The 25,125-nt window shown below is 39.6% G+C and overlaps 1 protein-coding gene across 2 annotated transcripts in view; it reads left to right on the top strand.

Moving 5' to 3' along the window:
• TMEM117 (transmembrane protein 117) overlaps positions 1–25,125 on the top strand; it is a 191,816-nt gene that overhangs the window by 146,407 nt on the left and 20,284 nt on the right. For both annotated transcript variants that reach the window (XM_026050284.1, XM_026050283.1), the window contains one exon: positions 3,327–3,486. In XM_026050284.1, coding sequence (XP_025906069.1) covers positions 3,327–3,486 — 160 coding nt within the window. The remainder of the gene's footprint in view (positions 1–3,326; positions 3,487–25,125) is intronic.

The following is a 25,125-nucleotide window of genomic DNA, read 5'->3' as shown; positions in this document are numbered from 1 at the left end:
GTCCTTACCACTCCAGCTGAAACAAGCCAAGTCTTTCTGGAGGCAGTGAGAAAGATCATCTTTACTTCTCATGCCACTCATGAAATAGGCCTGGAGAATAAGAGTAGAAACATCTTCTGGGGAGGATTCTGGCAATGGATACAACAAGAAAACATAACAGTGTAGAGGAAGGTGTGGTGTTAACCAAGTTTCTGGCTTTGGTTGTGCGCAGCCTCTCATAGCAAAAGATTTCTGGGTGACAAGTAATGCAAATGAGAGCCAGCAGTGTGGACTTGTTTAGCATTGATGGTTTGGATGGAGAAATTTAAGACCAAACTCAGTTCTAGCTACCAATTATGCAGATAAAGTCTAAAATGCTATCTGGTAATTGAGAGGTGCTTAGCAGAAAAATCCACTCTTTCCCTCTCTTAGTTCAGTGTAGGATAGGGAGGTTATACCGTCACTAGTGGTGATAATCATCATATTGACTTTTTTGGGTCTGCCTAATAATTTTTACTTCTCACTGTGCTGTTTTTTCGCAGGCTTTGTTGATTTTCATTCCTCATAGCAGCCTTGAAGAGCATAGGTTAGGCTGTAAAATGTGTATTATCACAGCTGAATAGGTGCCCAAGGCACATAGTCATTCAATACAGCAAACTGAAACTGGGAGAGGTATTTTAAAGGGCATTTCCACTGTAAAGTACAAAAAGGAGTTGCATTTCTTGAAGTCTGGTACAGAAATGAGTCTCTTTTGCCTTTCCCCTCATAGCCCTTTCATAAGTAGAAGGTGGAGAGGTCTTGCCAGCACCACTGTGAATAGTTTTATGGTATAGCTGTTTCCCAGTAAGGCACATTGCAGAATAAAGGGCAAGTGCCCTGTTCAGGATACTGCAGGGTAGTTCACAGTGGTGTCATCTGATACAATTTATGTCAAGTTAAACTAAATCCTCAGCTTCTTGTCTCAATTCCCATGATACAGGGGCAATATTCTACTTTCACAAGAGATGCATTGAACTGTAACCCAGACAAATTTGGTTTATAATACCACAAAAACATGTATTGAATATTTTGATCTGTTCCAGGTCACAGGTCAAAAAATACAACTAAACACTGATTATGTTGCTTAATGCAAACAGTTTGAATGCTTATTTCTATTATCATTGCTCTCCCATTTGCTTATTCTATTAGGAGCCCATTTGCTGCTTTCCTGCTTCCCTATGTCCTATTTGACATTTCAGAATGAATAAAGAAGCTCGTTTAGGTTTTTTAAGTGCATATGCATTTCCTTATGGTTCAGACCTTAGCACAGCCATTGGTCTTTGAACGCTTGCAGATGAAGCATACATAAAAATACGTGTAAGCCTATGCATGCATACATACCAACGTCTGACCTTAAATGCTTTGAACTCTGGCCCCAAAACACAAATTCATAATTCAAGAGGTTTGAGGCAGAACAGCGCTGAGCACAACTTCTGGATGCACGGTTCCCTTAGCAAACTATGCAGCCTTGAATTGCATTTCTAAATCCTCACGCATTGAGACTCACGCGAGTGCCTCTGAATGGGAGCTAAGGAGCTCAGTGAGCCCAGCACAAGGTGCATCCCACACCGGTCTGCAGGGAAGTGCTGAGGACTGTGCTCTTTCTGCAAAAAAAGGTCCCTTCTTTTCATCTACAGATAGAGCATCTGTCTCCATGTGAATTTCATACATCAAGGCAACCTGAGTGGGGAAAGGCTGCCTTTGCGAGCCTCAGGAGACTGTTTGCATTAGAGAAGCACCATAGTGATTTGTCTTTCCTGAGTAAGCCACGCTGGGAATGTGCCAAAGTGGAGCCTTTGAAAACCAAGCATTTGGTTTGTCCACTTTAGCTACTGACAGATTAGAGGGTAGCTAAGCAAATGTTTTGGGGATAAGCTTGAATCCTACTTAGCTCTAATTAAGCTTAATATGCCTCATTCCTTTTTTTTTTTTCTTCCAACTCTGTTGTTGTTAATGCATTCGAAGGACACTGTATTATTGTGCTAAATACAGCATTTGGTATAACTGAATGTACTTATTAAAAATAAAAATAAATGTGCAATTTAGATAGTAAAGGAAAGGTATTAGCAATTGTGTCCTTTTCTGTCCCTTGATATTATGAAGCAACATAGACCATCAGGTCACAGTAGAATACTGTTTAGGCAGCCAAATGTGTACACTACTGCTTATGTGCAGGTTTGTGCTTTTTGCTCCGCACAGACACAGCCAAGTTGATATGTAATAATAATAAATGCTTACAGACTGGTAGTTGGTAACTACAGGTGCACAGATTTTCCTTTACTCTGATAATATTTGCCATATTTGAAAACATCATAGGAAATCCACCCTTGTTTTAGAGTCTTCTGTAGCTGAAGAGAATGAGAAGTGGAACAAACCCTAGAATACCACCATTATCCAGCTGTATGTATGCATTCAGACGGTGATATGTCCCTGTTAGAACACATATTTGATGACAGCAAGGGCAAGTGGGAGAAACCTCTCTCCCCCTCAAAACACGAGCTAAATTCATCTACTTTTTGCAGAACTGAAAACTACTACCAAACTGCTGCTGGAAAACAGGCAGAACTATGCATAACAGCTCTGAAAGATTTGTATTCAATGACTTATGACAAAATTACATGAATTAGCCAAATGTGTCTTCTGGAATACTCTAACCTTTGTATGTAAGCATTATTACTTTTTAATTCATTGTTCATTGACTTATCAAAAATGCCATACAATGTATTGAAAACTCATACAAAGGACATGTTAAGAGACACAAAGCAAAGCCTTTCTACAGCTCATAGAATGTACTATAGACTAATTTTAGCACAATGAAAATTTCTTTTGTACAGACATGTATTTTTATATAAAAATTAGCCTTCACTGTTAATGTATCATAGCTCCTACAGCTGGGAAAAGGTTTTTCCAAGTATTTGGTTCCTAATGTCCTTGGTGCCTTAAAAAATGTTTATTCAAATTATTCATTGGAATTTGGCATAGATCCTACAGTCTTTGTCATAGTAGTATAGCTTAATTTGCCTTTGTTTTACTTAACAGGTTTGTATCATCAGTGAAAAAATTGGAAGAATTATATATCCCAACATGCTTAGATTTAGGCCAGTAGATTTCTTTTTGCTATGGATACAGCTGACTGCTTTCCTGTTTTGAATTAAATGATTTATTTGTATGCTTAATTTTCTTCAATCTCCTTTCATCAGCTGAAAAGTACCAATAAAACACCAGCCGACCATTAGAAGAGAGATAAAATAGCATGATATATCTTCATTACTAAGATATCCTCTCTAAGCTGTTTTTTTCTCTTGCAGGACGGTTCTGTTTACTCTGACCTCTGTAGTTGTGCTTGTCATCACAACTGACTGGATCAGCTGGGACAAGTTGAATCGTGGCTTTCTGCCAAGCGATGAAGTCTCAAGAGCCTTCTTGGCTTCTTTCATCCTTGTGTTTGACCTTCTCATTGTCATGCAGGTACGTTGTCCTGTTTCATTCAAGCTGATGAGGCTGCCTCGTCACTCTGCTTTCACTAGCACAAATACTGTTTTGCTAAAGCTTAATATCGGCAAGTAAATGTATAGGTTGCAAGCACTATTATTAGAAAATTTTCTAACATTTTTGTTGAGGACTTTGCAAAAAGCTAGTTGGCCTTTTTTGTTTGCTTGTTCGTTTTTTTGTGAAAACATCCCTGATTTCTTTTTTCAGGCTGTCAGGTAAGGCCTTAATGGCTTTCAAAATTGGAGGGCAGATTCTGCAAAAGTGATATTGGAAAATGAAACAGAAGTTACCTTTTTTTTTTGGAAATTAAAAACATCTGTTAATCAGACAAGAGATATCCAGCAAAACAAAGAAAAATATCTCCTATATTTCAAAGATTTACAATGTTTGATATACATACAATGTAGAAATACATCTAAATAGATGAAAATTCATATTTGCTATTGGTGTTCCTCTTTCTATTTTCACATACCATTTTTTTTACCTTGTTTGTGATATGTCAGTCTACTGCCTGGGAGGGTAACTATGGACATATTTCCCTATAGCCTGCCTGATGTCTGCTCCTTTGAATCTCACTGTTAAGTAGAGCTTGGGTCACAAGTATATGGCCAAACACTTCCTTCATATGGTGCTATGACCCACCCTTTGCCTTTTTCTGTGGTTCGACTTTGTGTGAGTAACTCATTTTATGCTTTGTGAGGAATTAGGCCATTTGGGCTGGAAGAAGTAAAAGCAATGTCAAAGGCCGAAGCGACTTTTCTATTAGTCCTAGAAGTGTTGAAGTTTAGCAGAAATTTGAGAAGAACTGCTGGGACCTTCTCTCTCTAATAAATTATTACCTAAGTCTGCCAGCAAAGACCATTTCTGAGAGACACCTTGTTCTCTTTACTGAGATATCTTTTGCTGAATAATTGCCATAGATGTGAAACTCAGAATTTATCACCTCTGTACTAGGACATTAAATCAGTAAAAGGTCTTTTAGTTCCATTTGATTTTCCAGCAGCCGCCAGTGTTCATGGCTGTCCACGGTTATAAGAAGGTTAGGAGATGGAATTTAGTTTCAATTTCTAATGAGCTTTCTGATACTTTCTTTTCCCTCTTTTTGCATTTTACATTTTGTTTGGTGTTTCAAAAAGATTTGAGAGAATGTATAATAAATTATTCTACTTCAAGGGCTGTAATAAAAGCGTGAATGAAAGTGCACAATACATCAAGCTATACTGAATTTTATATTGTATACCAAGTAGAGAAATAGAGTTGTCTTGATATCAAATAATTATTAAATCATTCTTTCAACTCTTAAAAATGCAGTCACAGTACCTTGGCCTTGGAGTTGTTGCATATAGGGAAGAATTTCATTTGAAACAGCCTAGTTTCAAATAGTACTAGCCTAAGTACTATTTCATATTTTTACAACACAAAGTGAGAGGCTCTTTTTAATTGCATTTTTGATGTATGTTTATGCGATGGAGTAATTTATCTTATTTATTTGGGATGTGCAGCTAAGTCGGCATGCTTTATTTACAGTGTAGTTCTAGCATCATTTCCTCTGAAAATCAAGTTGAGAATATAACAAATCACAAATGAAAACCTCTGTTAGAATCATGATCTTCTGACTGAAGTAGAATTCTATACCTTAGAATTAAATGTTTGCATAGGTTCTTTTTAATAGCAGTGTCTGGTGCACAGAACTTTTACAGACTTAACAAGCTTTTACAACAGAACAGTGAAATTAGCAAAAAATGCATTTGGGATTAAGTGCTACACATTCAATTTGAGATTGGCATTAATTAATCTCCTCTAGTTCTTGAGTTAAATATGTTACAGACATTTTGTGTCTATTCGAGTGGCAGCATTAATACTGCAAAAATGACTGTGTTTAGTAAGAAAAGGAAAACATTCTCAATGTTGTGAAAAATAATTACGTAATTGTAAGTGACTCCTCTCAGTTACAGACTCTTTTTAGTATACAAAGGTTCCTTCAGTTCAGGCAATAAAATCAGTACTTTGGAGACAAGTCAGAGAGACACAGAGGCAAGAGCACTGACTGAAATGTAAAAGTGAAAGTCCTAACCATAGAAATGAATATTAAAATAATCCAAGGAAACAAATTATGGAGAAAGCTGCAGGATATAAGTTGGATCTTACAGATAGGGTGGCTTATTTATGAATCCAGCTCTTTCCTACCTCTTCTGCTGATTTCACTGGAATAAAAGATAAAGTTGTGGCACGGATGCTGTTCCCTAGTGCTGTTTTGAGCAACTACAGTTGGATGAGATGCAACACGGCCCAGAGGCGCACATTCCTCTCCATTGGGAATGAGCACAGCCAACACACCTAGCTTAGAGGAAGTCAACCCCTCAAGCCAGAACTAAAATAAAAGCTATGAGAGTGGCATGTAAATGACTGAACAGCATCTCTGCAAGGCGTCTGCTCAGCTATTGCCACACCTGATCAAAGAGTGTCACTTTTGGATGGTGAGGTGGATTGAGAACTCACTGGATGGCAGAGCACTGAGGGTTGTGATTAGTGGGGCTGAGACTAGTTGGAGGCTTGTGGCCAGTGGTGTCCCTCAGGGGTCAGTACAGGGCCCGGTGCTGTTCAACCTGTTCGTCAAAGACCTGGACGAGGGCACTGAGTGCACACTGAGCAAGTTTGCGGATGATACCAAGCTGGGTGGGATGGCCGACACTCCGGAGGGCTATGCTGCCATCCAGAGGGACCTGGACAGGCTGGAGGACCTCTTATTGGTTCTTATGAGAACCTCTCATGAGGTTATTATGAGAACCTCAATTGGTTATTATGAGAAACTCTCATGAGGTTCAATAAGGACAAGTGCAGGGTCCTGCACCTGGGGAGGAATAACTCAGGCACCAGTATAGATTAGAGGTTGAACTGCTGGAGAGCCCCTGGAGTATTGGGTGCAGTTCTGGGCTCTTCAATACAAGAGAGATGTGAAACTTCCAGAGAGGGTCCAGCAGAGGGCAGCAAAGATGATGAAGGAACTGGAGTATCCATCCTATGAGGAAAGACTAAGTGAGCTGGACCTGTTTAGCCTGGAGAAGAGAAGGTTGAGAGAGGATCTGACCAATGTGTATAAACATTTGAGGGGAGAATGTAAAGAAGATGAAGAGGCCAAACTCTTCTTGGTGGTGGCTGGTATTCGGACAAGGGATAATGGATAAAAGTTGAAATATAGGAAGATCCATCTCCATGTGAGGAAGAACTTCTTTACTATGAGGGTGAAGCACTGGAACAGGCTGCCCAGAGAGGTTGTGGAGTCTCCTTCTCTGAGGTCTTCCAAAGCTGCATGGACACGACTCCGTGCCACACACTCTAGGTGTCCCTGCTAGAACACGGGGGTTGGACTAGATGATCTCTAGAGGTCCTTTCTCTAGAGGTCCTTTCCAACCTCAACCATTCTGTGATACTGCCTGGCCACTCAGTGTATGAAAGGAACGCAAATTTCACTGGGTCTAGGACCATGTATGAGAGATGATGGGTATGCAGATTAGAGTGCTTGACAGTCAAGACAGTGTCCTCAGTTCCAGACTTATGGCCAGGACATTTTTATACAATGTGAATATCAACATTGACTTTTTAAAAGGAAGAAGTTTCATATTTTCCTTCAGGAAACCAACAGACCAAGTTCAGTCCATTGCAGGTGAAAATTATTTCATTTTACAGGAGATCTATTTGTATATAATAAGAAGAAATAGCCCTTAAATGTGATATCTTTCCCTTTACACTGAAGACTTGAAAATTTGGTCATATTCACAATCTACTTATTTGTGCCTGCCTTGAAAACTGAGATGCCAAGATGCCTCCATATGTAAACGTCTGGTATCCATAGCAATCACTGCTCTACACAGGCATGATTCTATCTTTGGTCTTAATTTCAGAGTGAGTGCAGGACCACACGTTAATTAAAGCTGGATATGTCATGCTGCTGTTTCCATATAGTTTATTATTGCAAAATTTCACATTTTTTAGTTCCATTTGTCAACAACGCTAATAGAAAAGATGTTAATTAAAGTGGCACATATGAAGAAATTCTGTAATTCTGGATTCCAAAGACCTCTAATTGAGCAAGTAAGCAGGACTGTTAGTTCATATACTGCTTCTTTTTTTTTTTTTTCTTCCTGACATCATGTTCTCATTGAGTTTGCTAATGGGTAGGAGTGTGTGTGGCTGGATTATTAAATATTGTGTGCCCAGAGTAGATTAATTGTTTCATCCCTGTTGTGTCTTTTGTGAGTATTTACATATTTCTGTATACTATGCTGCATCTCTGTGGAGCTACATGCTGTAGCTGCACTTTGCAAATTCCATGGTGTGAATTCTTGTATTCTTTATGACTTACTGCAACTACTAATCTGATGTAACAGAGAGATATAGTATTTGAGGGTTTAAATCTACCTAAGAATGCTATTTGATTCCAAAGTAGAATTTGTTCTTCAGTAAACTGAATAAATTCTGAAGTTAGTTGAGTGGAATAGACATAAGTCTTGCTTGTTTATAAGATTCTTTGAAAAAAATGCCATTTGTTGAATCTAAAACCAAACTACTAAAATAATCCTATTAATATCCAATGGCAATGCTATTGTAAATAGGCACAACAGCATTTTGCTCATCTAGATAATTTGAAACCATTAAAGTCAAACAGAGTTAGCTAATTAACATTCCTTATGACTAGTGATGAATCTCTTTATATAGTTATGGGGTATCTGTAAATTAAAAGATGTTAATAATACTCTTTTCCAAATGTATTTTTCATGATATTTTACAATGTATTTTATATTTTATTTATCTACTCAGCCCTGGTAAAGCCACATCTGGAGACTGTGTCCAGTTCTGGGCTCCCCAGTACAAGAGGGATGTGGAGCTGCTGGAGAGAGCCCAGCGCAGGGCTACGAGGATGATCAGGGGCCTGGGCCTATGAGCAAAGGCTGAGAGAGCTGGGCCTGTTCAGCCTGGAGAAGAGCAGGCTGAGGGGGGGACCTGATCAGCGTGTATAAATACCTCAAGGGAGGCAGTGAGGAGGAGGGGGGCGGCCTCTTTTCATTGGTGGCCAGCGATAGGACTAGAGGAAACGGCCACAAGTTGAAGCACCAAAAGTTCCACAGGAACTTAAGGATTCTTAATGATGAGGGTGACAGAGCCCTGGAACAGATTGCCCAGGGAGATTGTGGAATCTCCTGTTCTGGAGATCTTCAAGACCCGCTTGGACACAGTCCTGTGCCACATGCTCTATGTGTCCCTGCGTTTGCAGGGGAGTTGAACTAGATGGTCTCCAACCTTAACAATTCTATGAATCTATGATATGTAAAAGGCTGTAATATAGAGCTACATGTAGACTACTTTTTGCTCCTGCAGTTGATGACCAATTTCTTTAATGAGTAATCTGTCACACTTTTTTAACCTTCCGATTCTGTTAAAACTCTATTAAGACTTTACTAAAGCTGCAATATCATTTATAATGCAAGGAAAAACTTTAACCTTAAGTTAAACTTTACTCAGAAGGTTGAAAAAAAGAATCTATACTTACACTCTCCCATGTTCTTTACTTTTAATTCTTCTGTTTCACTGAAAAAAAAATCTAAGTATGTACTTCATAATGTTATGTTTTGTATGTCTCATTATCAAGCAATTAGAACCTTTATCAGCAGAATGGAACAGATAGAATTGACTCTGGTCTTGTCTACTGTTACTTAAAGCAGGGAGGGTTCCATTTATTTTGAGTTACTCTGATTTTACACTGATGGACAGGTTGCTCTGATTAAAATCTAGTGCAAAGTACTCACTGCAATGTGTGAGTACATTAAAAAAAACACTGCCAACGACAATGTCAAGTGTGGACAAGAAGATATTGATGTACTTGGACAGTTAAAGTAGAAGATAGTGTTGAAGTATTGTCCTGTGTCATGTCCAAACTAAGTGGGTAAAAGAGCTTGATTTTTAGAGGTTTTTGTTGGTGATGGTGGCTTTTTTTTTTTTTTTTTTTTTTGTAGAATATGTATTTAACTTTGCAACCCTAATACATCTCTGACTTCTAACTGGCTTTACACTCAGTAGGTTGGTAGAGTTAATTTCGTCTCTATAAATGAGAAGATATTTCTGATTTACACTTTAAGCAGAATACACAAGTATGGCAGCATTCCTTTGAAACAGATAAGAAAAGGGCATTTTTTTCTCTTACAGACCAAGCAGGAAATGCAACTCAAAATAATTTGTAATTCCTTTCAGAATAGGTCAATCCAGATGTACATTTAGTTCAAGAATGGCATACATATTTGTTTCCTAACAAGCAACAAGAAAAAAATGCCTATGTATAGTTTTTCTCAAGTCAGTTACTGAAGTTTGAATGAAGAATCCAGAAAAAAAAAAAAAAAGATCACTCCTTCTATCAGTCTATCTTTAAAATATTCCTTTTCCAAGTTGCATTTTGTATGTGTTGAACTCCTAGAACTGCTGCTTTGCTTACGTGTACCTCACAGCTGTTACTGTTGCATTTATATCTGCGTTAAATCTTTTACTCCTCAAGTGCTTATTTTATTTCCCTAAGTTTTGGCAGGCCAAGTCTTATTCCTCACTATTTTGAACTCTGCAGAACAGTAACTATTCCACGTTCCTTCTTCATCCCATCAGACTTCTGCTAGCTTTCCTGTAACTTCTGTCTATGACTGAGATCAAGGGAGTAGGTTATTTCCTAGTTATCATGTGCTGAGAGGGATGATTTATTCTGGTCCCAGCAATGGCCCTTTTGACAGCTCAGGTTTAAGCAGTTAGGTTTCCGTAGAGTGAAACTGTCCCTTTTGTAGCAGGTAAGCAAGGAGAGGGGAGCTTGTCTGTGTGAACTCTGAGCTGCCTGTGCGTGGTCCCTCCACACCTTCTTCATGTCTGTTCTTCATATTATTGTGCTTTACATTTATGTAAGTGAATGCTGAAGAGAGGGGACAAATGTACTGCGTTAGTATGTGTAAGTATATCCCAGGACTTTATGATGGAATATTCCTGACAGCCAGGTGGATATATACGATCCTTTTAGAAAGTCCCTGAAACTTTCTACAATTGCTCAAACCCTATTATAAAGTGCAGTTTGTTTCTTCAACTCTTTCCTTTTCTTTGGGACTAATATAATGATGAACAAAATCCTTTTCCTCTGGGAAATGGTGCATGTATTTTGTTCCTCATTGCACATTATGTACCCTACCTTTTTAATGAGCTGTGTGGTTTACATTACAGTGTTTTCATTCTCTACTTGTCTAGAATGATGAGTAGTACCATCATTTTATGCTGTGGATTTTGTCAAACAAGACATGCAAAGTTTTTAAGTTGGTTTCCTTCTTTTGCCCTAGGTGAGGATGGTTAAATCTTACTTGAATGCTTTATATTTGTCTTGGACATTAAATTCTGGACTCTGCTTCATCTGCCGTAACTTGGCACATTTGTGCTGACCTGCATAGTCATTTGTGCCAAATTTATACCTGATCCAGTCTTGGCCATTTTTTTTTTTTTAAGCTTTGTGATTCAATTCTCCATTTCCTACAAAGGAAGAGCTCATATTCTTTTCTTTCTCTGGTTATCTGACTTGCCTGTTTACCCCTAAGGTGTTCAGGAAAGGATCCTGTCTGACACGGCACGGATTCTGGTGTAATCAGGCACTAGCCCCATCTGGTACCTCACGTATTGCTCTGATATGAATACACACAAAGTGAATTAGCTCCAAAAGCTTCTCGTTTGTCAAAGTCATTCTGTTTCACTCTGTCACTGAATATGTGCCATATATGCGATGCTGAGGCCATTCCATTACAGTTCAGATATATTAGCCTTACATGATGGAGCAGTCCTCCTAAAGCAAAGCTGCCTCCCTCCAACTACCATTACTCCCAAAACATACAGAAGAGTGAAATTCTAGGAAAAAGAAAAAGTTACATGTTGTTTGCAGATACTTCACAGCACTATTTTCATATTTGATTGAAAAAACTCTTTTCACAGGTTCTTCTACCATCAGCATGTGATAGGCTTCATCGCTGTGGGATGCATGTCAGATGAGACCTGTGTTGTTTAAAATTCCATTGTAGTGATATATGTTCATATAATAATGATGATCATATTCAGATAATTTCAAGTCTCCACAACAATTTTCAGGAATATATTATTTGCTTGTAGAAATGTGCTTTGCAGTGACAGTTATTACATGGGTTTTTATCCCAAAGTGAAAAATCTGAGATGCGATTGAACTGATCCAGCTGTTTTTAAACTGGTAGAACCATGTGCAAATTGCTAGTGAGCTCACATGATTAAAATAGAAAGATAAACTTTAGCTTGCCATCTCTATCTTTAGTTCTCTATCTATAGTGTTATGTCTATTTTACTTTTATTTACACGGGCTGCTGAATTTAGAGGACTTACTGACAGGTACTAACTGGGAATGCAGATCCACTTGAATACAAGTAAAGAGCTAGGACACAACCAGCTTGGTTAATCAAACCTTAGAGTATAACAGCAGGGAGAACATGCTGTTATGATGTTCCTGACTTGAGTTTCTACTCAGCTGATTAAATGGCAGTTGTTACTTAGAAAGTTTGAAGGCTACTGTATGACACATTAAGCAAAAGATGTGCTTATTTTTATTGCCTTGGGGTTCTTTTAAGGTACAATAAAGCTGTTGTCCTTTTTGTTTTGGTATTACAAAGGGGATGTATGTAGTTATCTCAAGATGAATGTCCTGAGCTAATGATTACATTAGGTATTTTTGCACCTGTTTTAGTCAGAGTCATGCCCGTCAATAGGTAATTCATTCTCACAGTGCACAGAGGAGGGAACATTTTCCCTAGTGATATCTAGTGATTTGAAGTTACCATTGCAGTGGTTTCTGTCTGTCTTCAAACTAACATTTAATTACACGGCTGCATTGCATTTGGAGCCATGTCCCCACGGATCCCAGCTGGTGTACAATAGCATCCTTAATTCAGCAAGGCTTCTAGTTTCCTACAGGTCAGAAGCAAAGAGGGACTCAAAGCTTTCCTCCCCTAGAATCCGACCGTGTTTGCCTGGCTGGCCTGTGCTGCTCCTGGGGAGGCTGGACTGCTTGATGTAACCCTGGCAGACTGGGGACCAGCACCACAGGACAATGTGAGGGTGTTTTTCCCACTGGAGCAGGAAAGCAGCATGGCTATAGAGCCTTCTAAGGAGTCTCTGTAGCAGACTGCAGCTGCCTTTGGACTAAGCTAAGCCCCAGCTGGTCTGCAATTAACCCCTTCTCTGTCTCTTCTTAGTAGCACTTAGTATTCATAATATGGCTTTTTCATTAAGCTTCCTTAGAGCCAGCCTGTGCTGCAGGTGTACTAAGACACTACACTCCTGCTGAAATGGTCTGAATGGGGATAAAAGGGATGTTAATCAAACTGGGAAAGAGCTGTGTTGTCGTCTCCCTTGCCCAGTGGGTGTGATTGCTGCAGTAGCTGGTACTGCCCTGTTCACCTTGGTGCCTCTAAAGTGAAGCAGCAATGCCTCAGGTAGAATATAACATGTAGAGCTTGCTCCGTATGCTTTCCTTTCCCATGCTACTAGCAGAGAGGGCAGCTCCAGGCGTGATGGGGACCATCCACTATGGACCAATGCAGCATGGAGCCGAGAGGGCCCGTGTGCTCAGTGAGCATCCTCCTGTCCCTACAGGAAGGCAGGATGAGTGCTAAGGAGCAGCTCTCAGGACTGGCTCTGAGCAAGATAATCTGCGTCCTTGGCCTTCAGGCTACTGAACATGGTTTGGAGCAGGGGGCAGGAAGGGGGAGACACCCCCAGGGCTCACAAGCATGTGAGTTATAATAGTTCTTCCCACGTTAGGGGCTGCACAAGGTATTAAAAGATTGAAATGTATGGCTAGGTAGTCCACTCTCTTGCCTATTGATGGAAATGAGAAAAAATTGCACAACTCTTGCAATGTATCTTGCTATGGATTTAAGAATATAATCTTGTAATCCTTCTTGGATGGCTCTTTGCTTTTAGTTTCTCTTGGTGGTGTTTGTACTTGACAATAGGCAGTACCCAGCACACATCAAGGTTATAATTAGGTTTCATTCTACTTCAGAACAGGGTGCCCAAAGCAGAGAAGCAAGCAACCCTCAACAACAACAGTGATACCGTGCACAGCACATCATCTGTGTGTGAGTAGGGGCAGAACAAAGAAGTGATCTGCTTTACCAGGCAGCTAGTGTTAGGGGCAGTAAAAGGCAACGTCTTCGTCCTAAGCCCACAAGAGAGCTTTTTGATGACTTTGATTCAGTCTGGTTAGGTTCTGCAGACCACAGGTTGGAAAAGGCTGCCGTAAGTGCCCAGCCCGTGTCCAGACACGCTCCCGAACTCTGGCTTTGCGGTGCTGCAGCAGCCGCTTCCCAGGCGAGATCTGCAGGATCTCTCTCGGCTGCAAGCCGGTACCTTTGTGTTGACCTTAAGTTGCGAAGCAACAGCCACGTCTTCTGAATGAATGTTAAATACCCTTGGGGATGCTTCTGGCATCTGGGCCAAACAATTACAGCACTAATCTAAATTATACAAATTCCCACTATTCATCAAGGTCAGACTGCAAAGATTTGCATATCTAGACAAAGTGTTTCAGGTCCAGGGGAAGAGACAAAGAAAGTGTTGCACAAACAAGGCTAACATCAGAAGTGAGCATATGGAAATTTAGGCAAGCACAAATGGAGTTACACAGAGAAAAACAGTGTTAAAATGAAACAACACTAGTGAGGCTGCAGAGTCATACATTCAGAAGTTAGGAAAGGGCAGAATTAAGACAATTTGTATAAACTTTTCACCTCTGTTGCCATCACATATATGCATTATGATACAATCTTTAATTATCTATTCACACCCCATTTTTGCACAGGACCTCTGTCTCACCGGCTGCCCTGGCTGAATGGTGCTCACTTAATGAGCTGCTATTCAATATTTTGTTTTATCCTTTTTGTTCAATTTGTGGCCCTAGGCTGTACTTACCACACACTATTGAAACCTTGATATGAAGATGGAATCGTTCATTTCCTCATGGACTTTTATTTTTGTGGCATTCATCACTGTGGCTCCTAAGGGCTTCTCCGGCATTAATGTATTTATCTTCACAATAGCCTTCACAACAGGAGCAGTGCTGTCCACATTTTATGCTGAGGCACAAAGAAATTAGTCAAAAGATCCCTAGTTTGAGGTGTCTGAGGATGTTATTTTGAAATTTTTTATTATTACTCATTTTTTAACCAAGCAATTAGCTAATTAGGGGAGAATATTATTTCGTTATGAGCACAGCACAAATGTATGATTACATTTGATGTAATCTTATTTGCTATTATATGACAGCCCTATTTCTCTTGTAGAAATCAAATGGCTGTGGAAGCAGTTTCTTTACTAATAGTATAAAGTCTTTCTTAATGTAAAATCTAGTTCAGAATTAGGCTCTGCTTTACTTCCTTGGGTAGTTTTTCATACAAATGCTGGACTTCTGTGGCTGTACATGTTTCCTTGTCTTTTTGTGTGATAGGAGAGTCCCTGTAGCTTATTTTCCCCCCAGAGAGCCAGCAGTCAATGCTTCACTGCTGCATTTGCTCTTGCAGTCTTTGGGGAAATCTCTGACTAAGAGATCCATGGATCTGTTCCTACTGATGTTTTGCCATGTGCTTGTTTTGAGTGATGGCTGTGACTGTCTCATATATTTGGTTCCAAGAAAACAACTGGTTGCTTTTTAAACCAATCTCCAAGGAGACAGGGCACTCCTATCTAGGTAATGCTGTGTACCAGTGCCAGAAAAAGAGGGCAAATACACAATTTATAACTGCCTGTGAACAGTTTGGTTTTATAAATTCACTCCGTATGTCAGAGAAGTGTCACAGCAGAATAGACGGGATTCAGTCCTTCCTGACAGCAGTGACTACCCTTAACAACGGGATGATGTTTTCACGTCCGCTTTTTTTTACTCTTCGACTTATACCCTGCTTTCCACATACCTTGTGGCATCTTCAATAGATGTGATATAGGGGAACAAGAGGAGTCTCTTTCACAGTATTTCTCATTGATAATGAGAGCAGCTAGGCACCATTTGCTGGAAAAGGCACGAGTTCTCTGGAGCAGTGTGTGATTATAAAACTAAATAACAGTTGTATCATGCATACATATGGTGCAGGCAGCTTAGCTTTATCATTTCCTAATTCATGAGTCTTTATCTTAGAAACCTCAATACCTTTAATGCAGACCTTTATATATGTTTGCATGTGAGCTAGCCAGCTGCTTATACCAATATGTGCTTGTTTTTCCTGTGAGCCACTTCCAAAGAAGGAGGGGACACACACTTTGCCCGTCAACTTCACCTCTGTTTTAACAGCAAAGAATGGTGAAACTCCAGTGATAACTGGAGTTGGGATTGCCACTCTGTACTCCAAAGGCAAAGAGACACAGGCTCTCTCCCCCCATTCCTCCAGACTTGGCTTTTCCCTGATACTTCAAAACTATCTGCCTGTACTTCTCTCATCTGCTGCCCTGCCCCTGTCCCTGTCTTCCTTCCACTTCTGTCATCACTGTACTTTCTAGAACTCTGTGCTCTTGCATCGCTTCAATTTGCTCCACTGTTAGGCTCTCTGTGCAGCCTCTTCTCATTTTGCTATCTCCTATCTCCTCTCTTTCTTTGTTCTTATTTCCCTTCCCAGGCTTCCCAGGATGGACATATCTCTCCATTAACTGCACAAGGATAAGCCAGACTTACACCTCAGGACTCATACTCAAGGCTGGTGGTTCAGAATGAGGAAAGGGCTTAGATCCTTGTATTCCCGATTGATTGATAGACTCAAGCCTAGCATGAGAAGGTCTTCCTCTCCTCGTCTTCTCTTGTGCACATAGCCCCAGTTTTCTTCACTCTCCTCACTCAGTGCTCTTCACTCTCCTGTGCAGCACTTTAAGTTTGATGAGCTCTAGATGCTGATAGATGCTTAGGCACACAGAGTAACACAGAGTTTGTGGAAACATTTGGTTTTGAACTTTTAGGTGAACTCTACATCTATAAAAATTAAGACTCTTCAAAGGCACCTTACAGCTCTTGCTTTTTGGGACAGATATTCGCAGGGAAGCAAAAGGCATGTCTCTGAGTTACTCCCTTGCTAAACTGTATGTACTGGCTTCAAAGCAGGAGACTTTTTACAGTAGACAAAGCAATTTATTTTCCCTTGGTCTCACTCTCGGAAGTGTCTGGATGGTGCTAGCTGAAAATGTCAAAAACTCAAAACAGGAACAGAGAACAAAATAGAAAAAAAACAACCCGAGGCAAACACCTGGCATGGACTGAGTTCAGCTCACATGGTTAAATTTGGAAAAGTTATAAGCAAGTGAAAGTTGTATTTTAGACTTGACAATAGGCAGCACTACAATTTCGGTCTATCTGTTCCGTATGATGCCTGTCACAATGGGGACGGGTGCTACTGTGGCGTTGGTTATAAGAATTATTCCCCCTAATGCCGTTACACAATGAAATAGAAAGCAGAAAGGCTCTCTTGCTGCAATGTGTTGCATTTCTTCCTTTTGCACTTGCAAGTTGCACCTAGGGACTGTTAAAGGAGAAAACAGGGTTTCCCATACAGAATTTTCCTGCTCTTTTTTTCCATTAGTTGGGGGCTTTGGAAGAACAGTCTGTGTTTGGAGGGCTCCGTGCCCCCTTCACCTGCTGCCTTTCAGGAACTTGACAGAGATGCAGCTATTCCCAGTTCTCCACAACTGTCTTCTAACATCCTGGCTCAATTTTAGCCTTCAGTCTCTGGCCGTAGATCCAATTTGACAGAGTTGTGTTCATCTGCCTGCAATACGCTTAGTTAATATTGGTGACACTCACAGTCTCAGCCACATCATTAGGTAGCTGCTTCCGTGTAATCATTTCTTAACCTCATTTTCACATTAATTTTATAGCAATAATAGAGTGCTTGTCCTTTACACTGCTATTTTAAGTATAAGCAACTTTGAACATTGAAAATATTTGAAAAAAAATCTCATTGCTTGTAAAGACCCGGTCCACATGTTTGCACAAAGTGTCCCAATATAATCGTAGATGATTACACTTGTGTATTGTTAAGGGAAACTGCCTATCAGAACAATGCTCTCTGTCAAATGCAATTAATTATTGTGTCAATTAACAATATTTTTAATTTATAAGTGACCTATTACTGCAAATGCAGAAAAGTAATGACAGCCTAAAAAGGTTATATTCAAACTACAAATTCGAGGGCACAATACGAGGGCACGGAATGCACCCTGAGCAAGTTTGCGGATGACACCAAGCTGGGTGGAGTGGCCGACACTCCGGAGGGCTGTGCTGCCATCCAGAGGGACCTGGACAGGCTGGAGAGTTGGGCAGAGAGGAACCTCATGAGGTTCAATAAGGACAAGTGCAGGGTCCTGCACCTGGGGAGGAATAACCCCAGGCATCAGTACAGATTAGGGGTGGACCTGCTGGAAAGCACCTCCACGGAGAGGGACCTGGGAGTCCTGGTTGACACTAAGTTAACCATGAGTGAGCAGTGTGCCCTCGTGGCCAAGAAGGCCAATGGCATCCTGGCCTGCATCAGGAGGAGCGTTGCCAGCAGGTCAAGGGAGGTGATTCTGCCCCTCTACTCAGCTCTGGTGAGGCTGCACCTGGAGTACTGTGTTCAGTTCTGGGCACCCCAGTATAGGAGGGACGTGGAGCTTCTGGAGAGGGTCCAGAGAAGGGCAACCAGGATGATTAAGGGAATGGAACATCTCTCGTATGAAGAGAGGCTGAGTGAGCTGGGCCTGTTTTCTCTGGAGAACAGACGGCTCAGAGGGGATATGATTAATATGTATAAGTTCAGGAAGGGAGAATGCAGGGAGGAAGGGGACAAGCTGTTTTCACTGGTGGCCAGCGATAGGACGAGGGGTAATGGCCACAAGCTGAAACACAAGAAGTTCCGTCTCCAGGTGGGGAGCAACTTCTTTACTGTTAGGGTAACAGAGCAGTGGAACAGGCTGCCCAGGGAGGTTGTGGAGTCTCCTACTCTGGAGGTCTTCAAAACCTGCCTGGATGCCACCCTGTGCCACATGCTCTAGGTGTGCCTGCTTGAGCAGGAAGGTTGGACTAGATGATCTGTAGAGGTCCCTTCCAACCTTAAATATTCTGAAATATTCTGAAATATTCTGAAATTCCTTTGAGTAAGGGATAACCACCTCTGTATATTCACATTGGCATACTGAATAGATTGGCCTCCAGAGTCTATCACAAAATTAAATATAAAATTACTATATTTTATAGAAAAGTTACTATATTTTATACTACACTATATTTTATAGAGAAGATTAGTATAATATTAAACTTGGGATAAGAATGAGCTCAGTTTTTCTTAGTGAGCCACTTCCAAAATGTAGTCCATTCTGGTAGAAATGCTAAAACAGAATTAGAAAAACAGAGATTCAGAGATCAGAGATGTGATTGACAATTATGTTTGCATCACTAAAATCAGTGAAAGTTTTTAGTGTTATTTCTAAGGGAGTAAAATTTTGTTGTTAGTACTGATTAAGTAGCAGGGTTGTGACTAAGTCAGTGTTCTGTCAAAGAAACTGTTTCTGGGGTCTTTTGGGGGATCTTGTTAGAATACATAATAAAATATTAAGTTTTCAGAATTAGATGTAATGCAGTATATAGTTGAACTGTATACGTTTAATAAACAGGAGATAATACTGCTGCAAAACACCTGAGTGGCATGAGTGATGATAATCTTTGAACATTGACTTATCAATCAAAGCAAGGAGGTTGGCAGCTATCTGCAGGAAAACTCAAAGGTGAAATTGTGAAATGCAGGTAAAATGAGTAGGGAAAAAGTCATGAACATTTTATGAAGAAACAGTAATTCCTACTGCTTTTGTGTTACTTATTGAGTCTCTTCTAAAAAGTTTGATTATTCTAAGTCATTGTTAAGAAATACCAGTTTTGTCAGACTTTGATCAAACTTTATTTATTTTGATCAAGACTACCAGAAGGCAGGGAAATATTATGATGAGCTTTCTGTCTCCAAGCCTCATGTATGCCGTACTGTGTTTTCATCAGCACTTCCGACCATCCACATTTCTTAGGAGAGCCATGATTAAACAAATCTTTTCTGTTTAGTGGTTTCTGTAGGAGGATGATCAGAGTGTAGTAGTTTCTGATCAGGGGATGTTATCATTTGGAAATGGTGTAACCCCTCAAAAACCATGAGTACATTTCAGACATCTTTTGAAACTTTATTTTGTGAATGTGTGGTTTTGTGCAGAAAGACTTCATAGTCTTCATAGACTTCAGGGCTTTAGGAGCTCTCAGTTTCAATCTAGCTCTGCAAGGTCTGTTACAAATTGCACTAGTGTTATTTTAATAACTTAGATTCTGAATTGTTTTTAGGCCAATGAGAGCATTTGGGCAGTCACTGCTGTTAAAACAGCTTATTGATGGAGACAGTAGCCCAGTAGTCTTTAATCCCTAAATAACAGTGATGCAGTAATGACCCATGACATGGTTCTAAATTGCCTTCCTGTGTTATACCTCTTCATCTCCTATTACAGATTCTTATGAATTACAGCAATACTTGTTATAGCCTGATTTTTTCTTATTTCCTGTTTGCATGCTATGTAGACATGCTTTGTGCGTGCAAACTGGATAAATCTCAGTAAAAATATACTGAGTCTAAGGAAACATGAAAGCAATAGTCTGTGTTTTCTTCTAAAAACATGACAGCAGGTTTATTGCTCTCTAGGTTGCAAGTGAGTCTACATATTTAACAACACAAGTGCTTTGGGCAACAGTTATCAAACGCAAGGTAGTACTGCTATAGACCAAAAATCTCCTAAATATGTCTTGTAATGCATTTCTTATACCTAAATTGCTACATATGAGTGTGTATTTTTTTATCTATTCATTATTTTGGCAAATGTAAATTGCCCTCCAAAGTATAATTATATGTTTGAATGAGCACTGCAACTTCACTAACAGACATTTGTTCTGCAGACGTGCTAGGAGAATTATAATTGATGCCTTTTTTATCACTGAATGAAAAAAGATAAAAGTGCTGCTATAAACTGTAAGCTGAAATAAATTATGTAAAATACATAATTCACATAATGACTGTCCCTTTATAAATGTTCCTATTAAGTAACCATATCATTTGGGATAATTCCTCCTTGAGGAATGCTGTGAAAGAACAGATCATTCGTTTTCGTGGCTTGCTGAATTGCTCTGAAACAGCTCCTCTGATGAGAAAAATGATTTAGCATTTCTTTAAACAATTGAAAATAGAGCTTAAATTTCATATTTTCTGTCCAGAAAGCTTCAGTAACTATCTGCATTTTATGATTTGGCTATTTAAACTGAAGTCCTCAACAGGCATGTATCCACCTCTCCTCTGCATGCATATACACATGCAGCACCATCCTTTAAAATCCCACCTGGTCTGTTAATCACACTGAGAGGTAATCACTCAGCTGCTGTAATGTAGCTCCTTTGATTTATTTATACCATTAATTAAGGTTTTGGAGTCATATTGGAAAGTTTGGAACCTATACATATACGTAGTCTACAGGATCTGATACTTCCTCCCTCAAAGTGACTCCAAGAGCAGGTAACATGTAATTTCTCAAGGCTTTGTGTATTCTGCAGCACCTTCGTCAGGAAAGTCCCCAAAAGTAAAACTATGAAATATTGAATTAAATTTACTCTGTGTAGATGTTAAGGAGGAAGTTATGGGGAAAAAAAAAAAGACATTAAGAGGAAATGTATACAAGTATGTCATTAGGGATCAGGGAAAGATTAAAGAAATGTAAGTTCGTGTGGGTAGGTGAAAGACAGACAAAATTTTTGAAACGCCAGACAGTGGAAGAGGCCATCTTCCTCTTCAGAAAGAAATGGGCCCATGGCATGCCCAATTAATGCCAAAGGAAATTCCTTGCGAAAGAAAGTTGGCAAGTGGTTTCCAAAAGCAGCATAGGTATGAGTTGGGGAAGGGATTCTTGCAGAGACAAAGAGTTAGCAGGCAGGTTGCAGGAGGGCATTCGTAAGAAGGGCTTGTTAGTTTGGATAAGCTTCTGCCAAGCACTGTATATAGAGTTCCTTATCTACACTACATTTCCAACCCTTTGGAGGTTTGTCCATCCTGTCTGCCATTTTTTAAAATTAAAATTCATCCTTTCCGTATGATCAGAATAGTTGCTATATTTAGATTCACATCTCACTGAGAACACTTTAATTCATTCAGAACACACCGCCAACCTCTGATATGTCTTCGAGTTTCAAAAAGCAACCATAACAACATTCTGTCTCCTCCCAAGGATTTTAACGGTACTAGTTTTGGAATTCAAACCAAACTGTTGTGTTTGTCAAGTCTGAGGTGAGTTAGTGCAATTAGAACTTGGTTCACTGTGTTTTTGACAAGTTCTCCCAGGAGATTTCTAAACATTGAAAACCTTTTAGGATGAAGTTCATGTTTTCTGCATGCAGTTGGCAGAAGCAGATATATTGCTCGGGTATAAAAAGCTGAAATTGCATTTTTCCTCTCTCGCACTCAGGAAGTGAGGTTTTGCATTGAGGTCAGAGAGGAGGCTGTAGAGGAGAGTTATCTTCCCTACTTTTTATTCACATTTGAGGCTATATTTTTGGGTTTATGGCTATGCTCATTCTTTAAGGCATGTGATTTATGCATGCATAGCATACATAGATGCCTAGTAGCATTTCCCAAAGGGATAAGAAAATGAACGGCTTTTTGGAGAGAGGAGGGCAGTTGGAGCAGGAGACCTTAAGTAAATAATTTCTGCAACTATTAAGACATGTACACTCTCTGTAATAAGAAAATATTTCATGTTGCTGAACTGCAGTGACTAATGTGATATTGCTGTTTATATGGATGATACAATATAATAATCAAAACACTGCACTAGTTTTATGTAGTCTCTTAATATCATTGAAAATAATAAAGCTAATATAGCCTATAGTAATGTAGGGAGACATTATTTTTTCTTATTTTTCTCAAAGCCTCTTTAGTCAAATGTACAACGTACGATAAAATGAAATAAGGATATCTTATGGCAAAGATCTTACAGTGGCTCTTAGCAACTGTATTATCCTGCAATTTTGCTTCTGCACGTTGATGAGGAGGAGTATGTTTGGGGTCTGATTTAGTAGATTGTTTTGTAATTAAAGGATGGCTTCTCTTAGAAAACGTGAAACCATTTAATATAATAGCATAATATAGCTAGAAGGTAATATAATAATATGAACATACTGCCCATCATTGTGAGACCTTGCTCCCGTGCGGAGTAGGTTCCTCACCAGAAACCATCTGAGAGGAGATAGTTACCAGTCTGGAAACCTTCTATTTTATCTGTTCACAGGCTCTTGTATTACATTGGGGATACCTTAATGTTGGATATCTCTTTTTCCTTATCTAGGTGGTTTATTAAGATCTTGTTGCTGTGGGCATCTCAGTGTCTATAGCACATTGTCCTCTGGCACTGCAAGTTGCAGAGCTCTCTGAGCTGACTCAGTCTATCAGATGTGAAAGGACAGATTCCAGTCCATATTTACTTTAGTTCTGCAGTTTACCTCCTGGTCAAATGTCCTGGGGGAACAGTGCCTGTCTTTTCTGGATTTCATGGCTCCTTCTACTTCTGTGACCCTTAAAGCCAAATTCCACCTAGGGGTCACGCTGATATTTCTTTCAAAGACTTGGAAGAAGGCTAGCAAGTCATTGTTCAGGCTGCAAGAGGCTTCTTTCCATGGGGGCAGGACATGTCCAGCCACCACAAGGCGTTGCCTTTTCACTTCACTTCCCTTCACAACTAGAAATGCCACCAAAAATATCTGTCATCAGCTGGGAATTGGCGTGGGTGTGCTGGACATGTGAGTGAGGAGAACAGAAGCTGCATTTCAACACAGTGAAAGGATGTGTGGGACACATTTTTAGTTCTGTAGTTAAACACAGATTCTTTCATCCATTGCTCCTGAATTTGGTAGTCTATATCTCACATACTGGCTTGAACGCTTGAACCTGTATTTCACAGCAGCGCAGTTAAGAAGACTTTTTCCTTTTGTTTTCATTTATATTTTCTGGGAAAATAGCCGTTACATTTGTATCCAAAACCTGAGCCATTCCCATATAAAAACTGCTGAAGCAGTGGGTTGTACTGAGCCTTAATTTGAGGCAGCTAAGATAGATGCTCCCATTTGATGAGGGTGCACCTCACAAGAAGAGCTCATTGAGTATATTATTTCTCATCTGATGAGAGAAATTCAAAAAAGAGCCTCATATGATTATTAAAATCATTATGATCCATGCTAAAAAAAAATAAGTAGATCACTACAAATGCTGAAAATGTATCAGTAAGGACTTATGTGTTCTGAGAGAGAACTCAGTCCTCTGAGTGTGAGAGGGGACATCTCCTTAGTAGCATGCACTGGTAAGCCTAGAGTGACTTTTGGAGAAGGATTCAGCTGAAATATCCATAGCATGGTTCAGCTTGAAGTTAAGGGTGCCTAAACACAGATGTCTATATCTAGGGCTATCTATATACTAGTTGTCATCATGGTGAATGGAAATTTAATCAATACAGTCAAAAATATTGGAGACTATTTTGGCAGCATGTATAATGCAAATAAGAATGGACATCTTGTAAACAAAATAAACAAATATGTAATATATGGGCATTTTCACTTGTATTTAGACTGTTTATGATCATCTGAAATCATGTTCCAAAGACACTGATAAGCAAGTGATGCTGATTTTGGTTTTATGCGCTACTAACCTTTATATATCTCATTATATCTCCTTTTACTACTCAGATGTGTTTATACAACAGCCATGCAAACAGAGCAGATGCACTTTGTCCTGCACTCCAGCTGACACCAAACAAGCTTCTGTAACTTCTGGAACAGATATATGCCTAATGCCACTCTGTTGGTTTTGAAGATAAAGCTGGGAGGCATATGGGGGAGGAATTCAGGAGTGTTGCATGCAGAAAATACTGCTCAATGCATTAGCAAGTACAGTGTGCTGCTGCTAATTCTATTAGCAGTCTAAACAGTCAGGACATAGAAAATTATTTCAGTTTCAACTGAAAAACAAGAGAAGGAACTGGGAAACCAAAGTCCATGTTATTTTTGTTCCCTAACACATACACTAAAATTGATAAATTAAAACTAGTTGATAACTAGTTTTTGCAAAGTAAGCTTCCTTTCTTTTAATAGCTGTGCACATTTTTTTTTTCTGTACATATTAAAGCTGTTACTTTTAATTACCAAAAGTTATGAGGAGAAAAATAATTTTGGAAGAGACTTATTAAGGATTTTAAAGAAAAGGGAGTTTTCACTGCTTTTTTCATGCAAAACTAGATTTTAAATTTCTGTAACACACTTTGTCATGCATTCCTGGTGCATCCTGCTTCCTGAACGTCTTCCTTTTTGTCTTCTTTTTAAGTCCTGTTAGTTTTCTCAATATCTGACAAATGCAGCACACATTTTCTTTTCTCCAGTAGAAAATGAATATTACTGTTGCACAACTTCAATCACAGCAAATTGAATCCTGTGCAAAATCAAGCAATTTACAGTTACAG

This window comes from Nothoprocta perdicaria, unplaced genomic scaffold (genome assembly GCF_003342845.1).
Source record: "Nothoprocta perdicaria isolate Ctin4 unplaced genomic scaffold, notPer1 scaffold_67, whole genome shotgun sequence".
NCBI classification, from domain to species: domain Eukaryota; kingdom Metazoa; phylum Chordata; class Aves; order Tinamiformes; family Tinamidae; genus Nothoprocta; species Nothoprocta perdicaria.
Note: the sequence above shows the minus strand (reverse complement) of the source record. Positions and strands in the feature narration are given on the sequence as shown.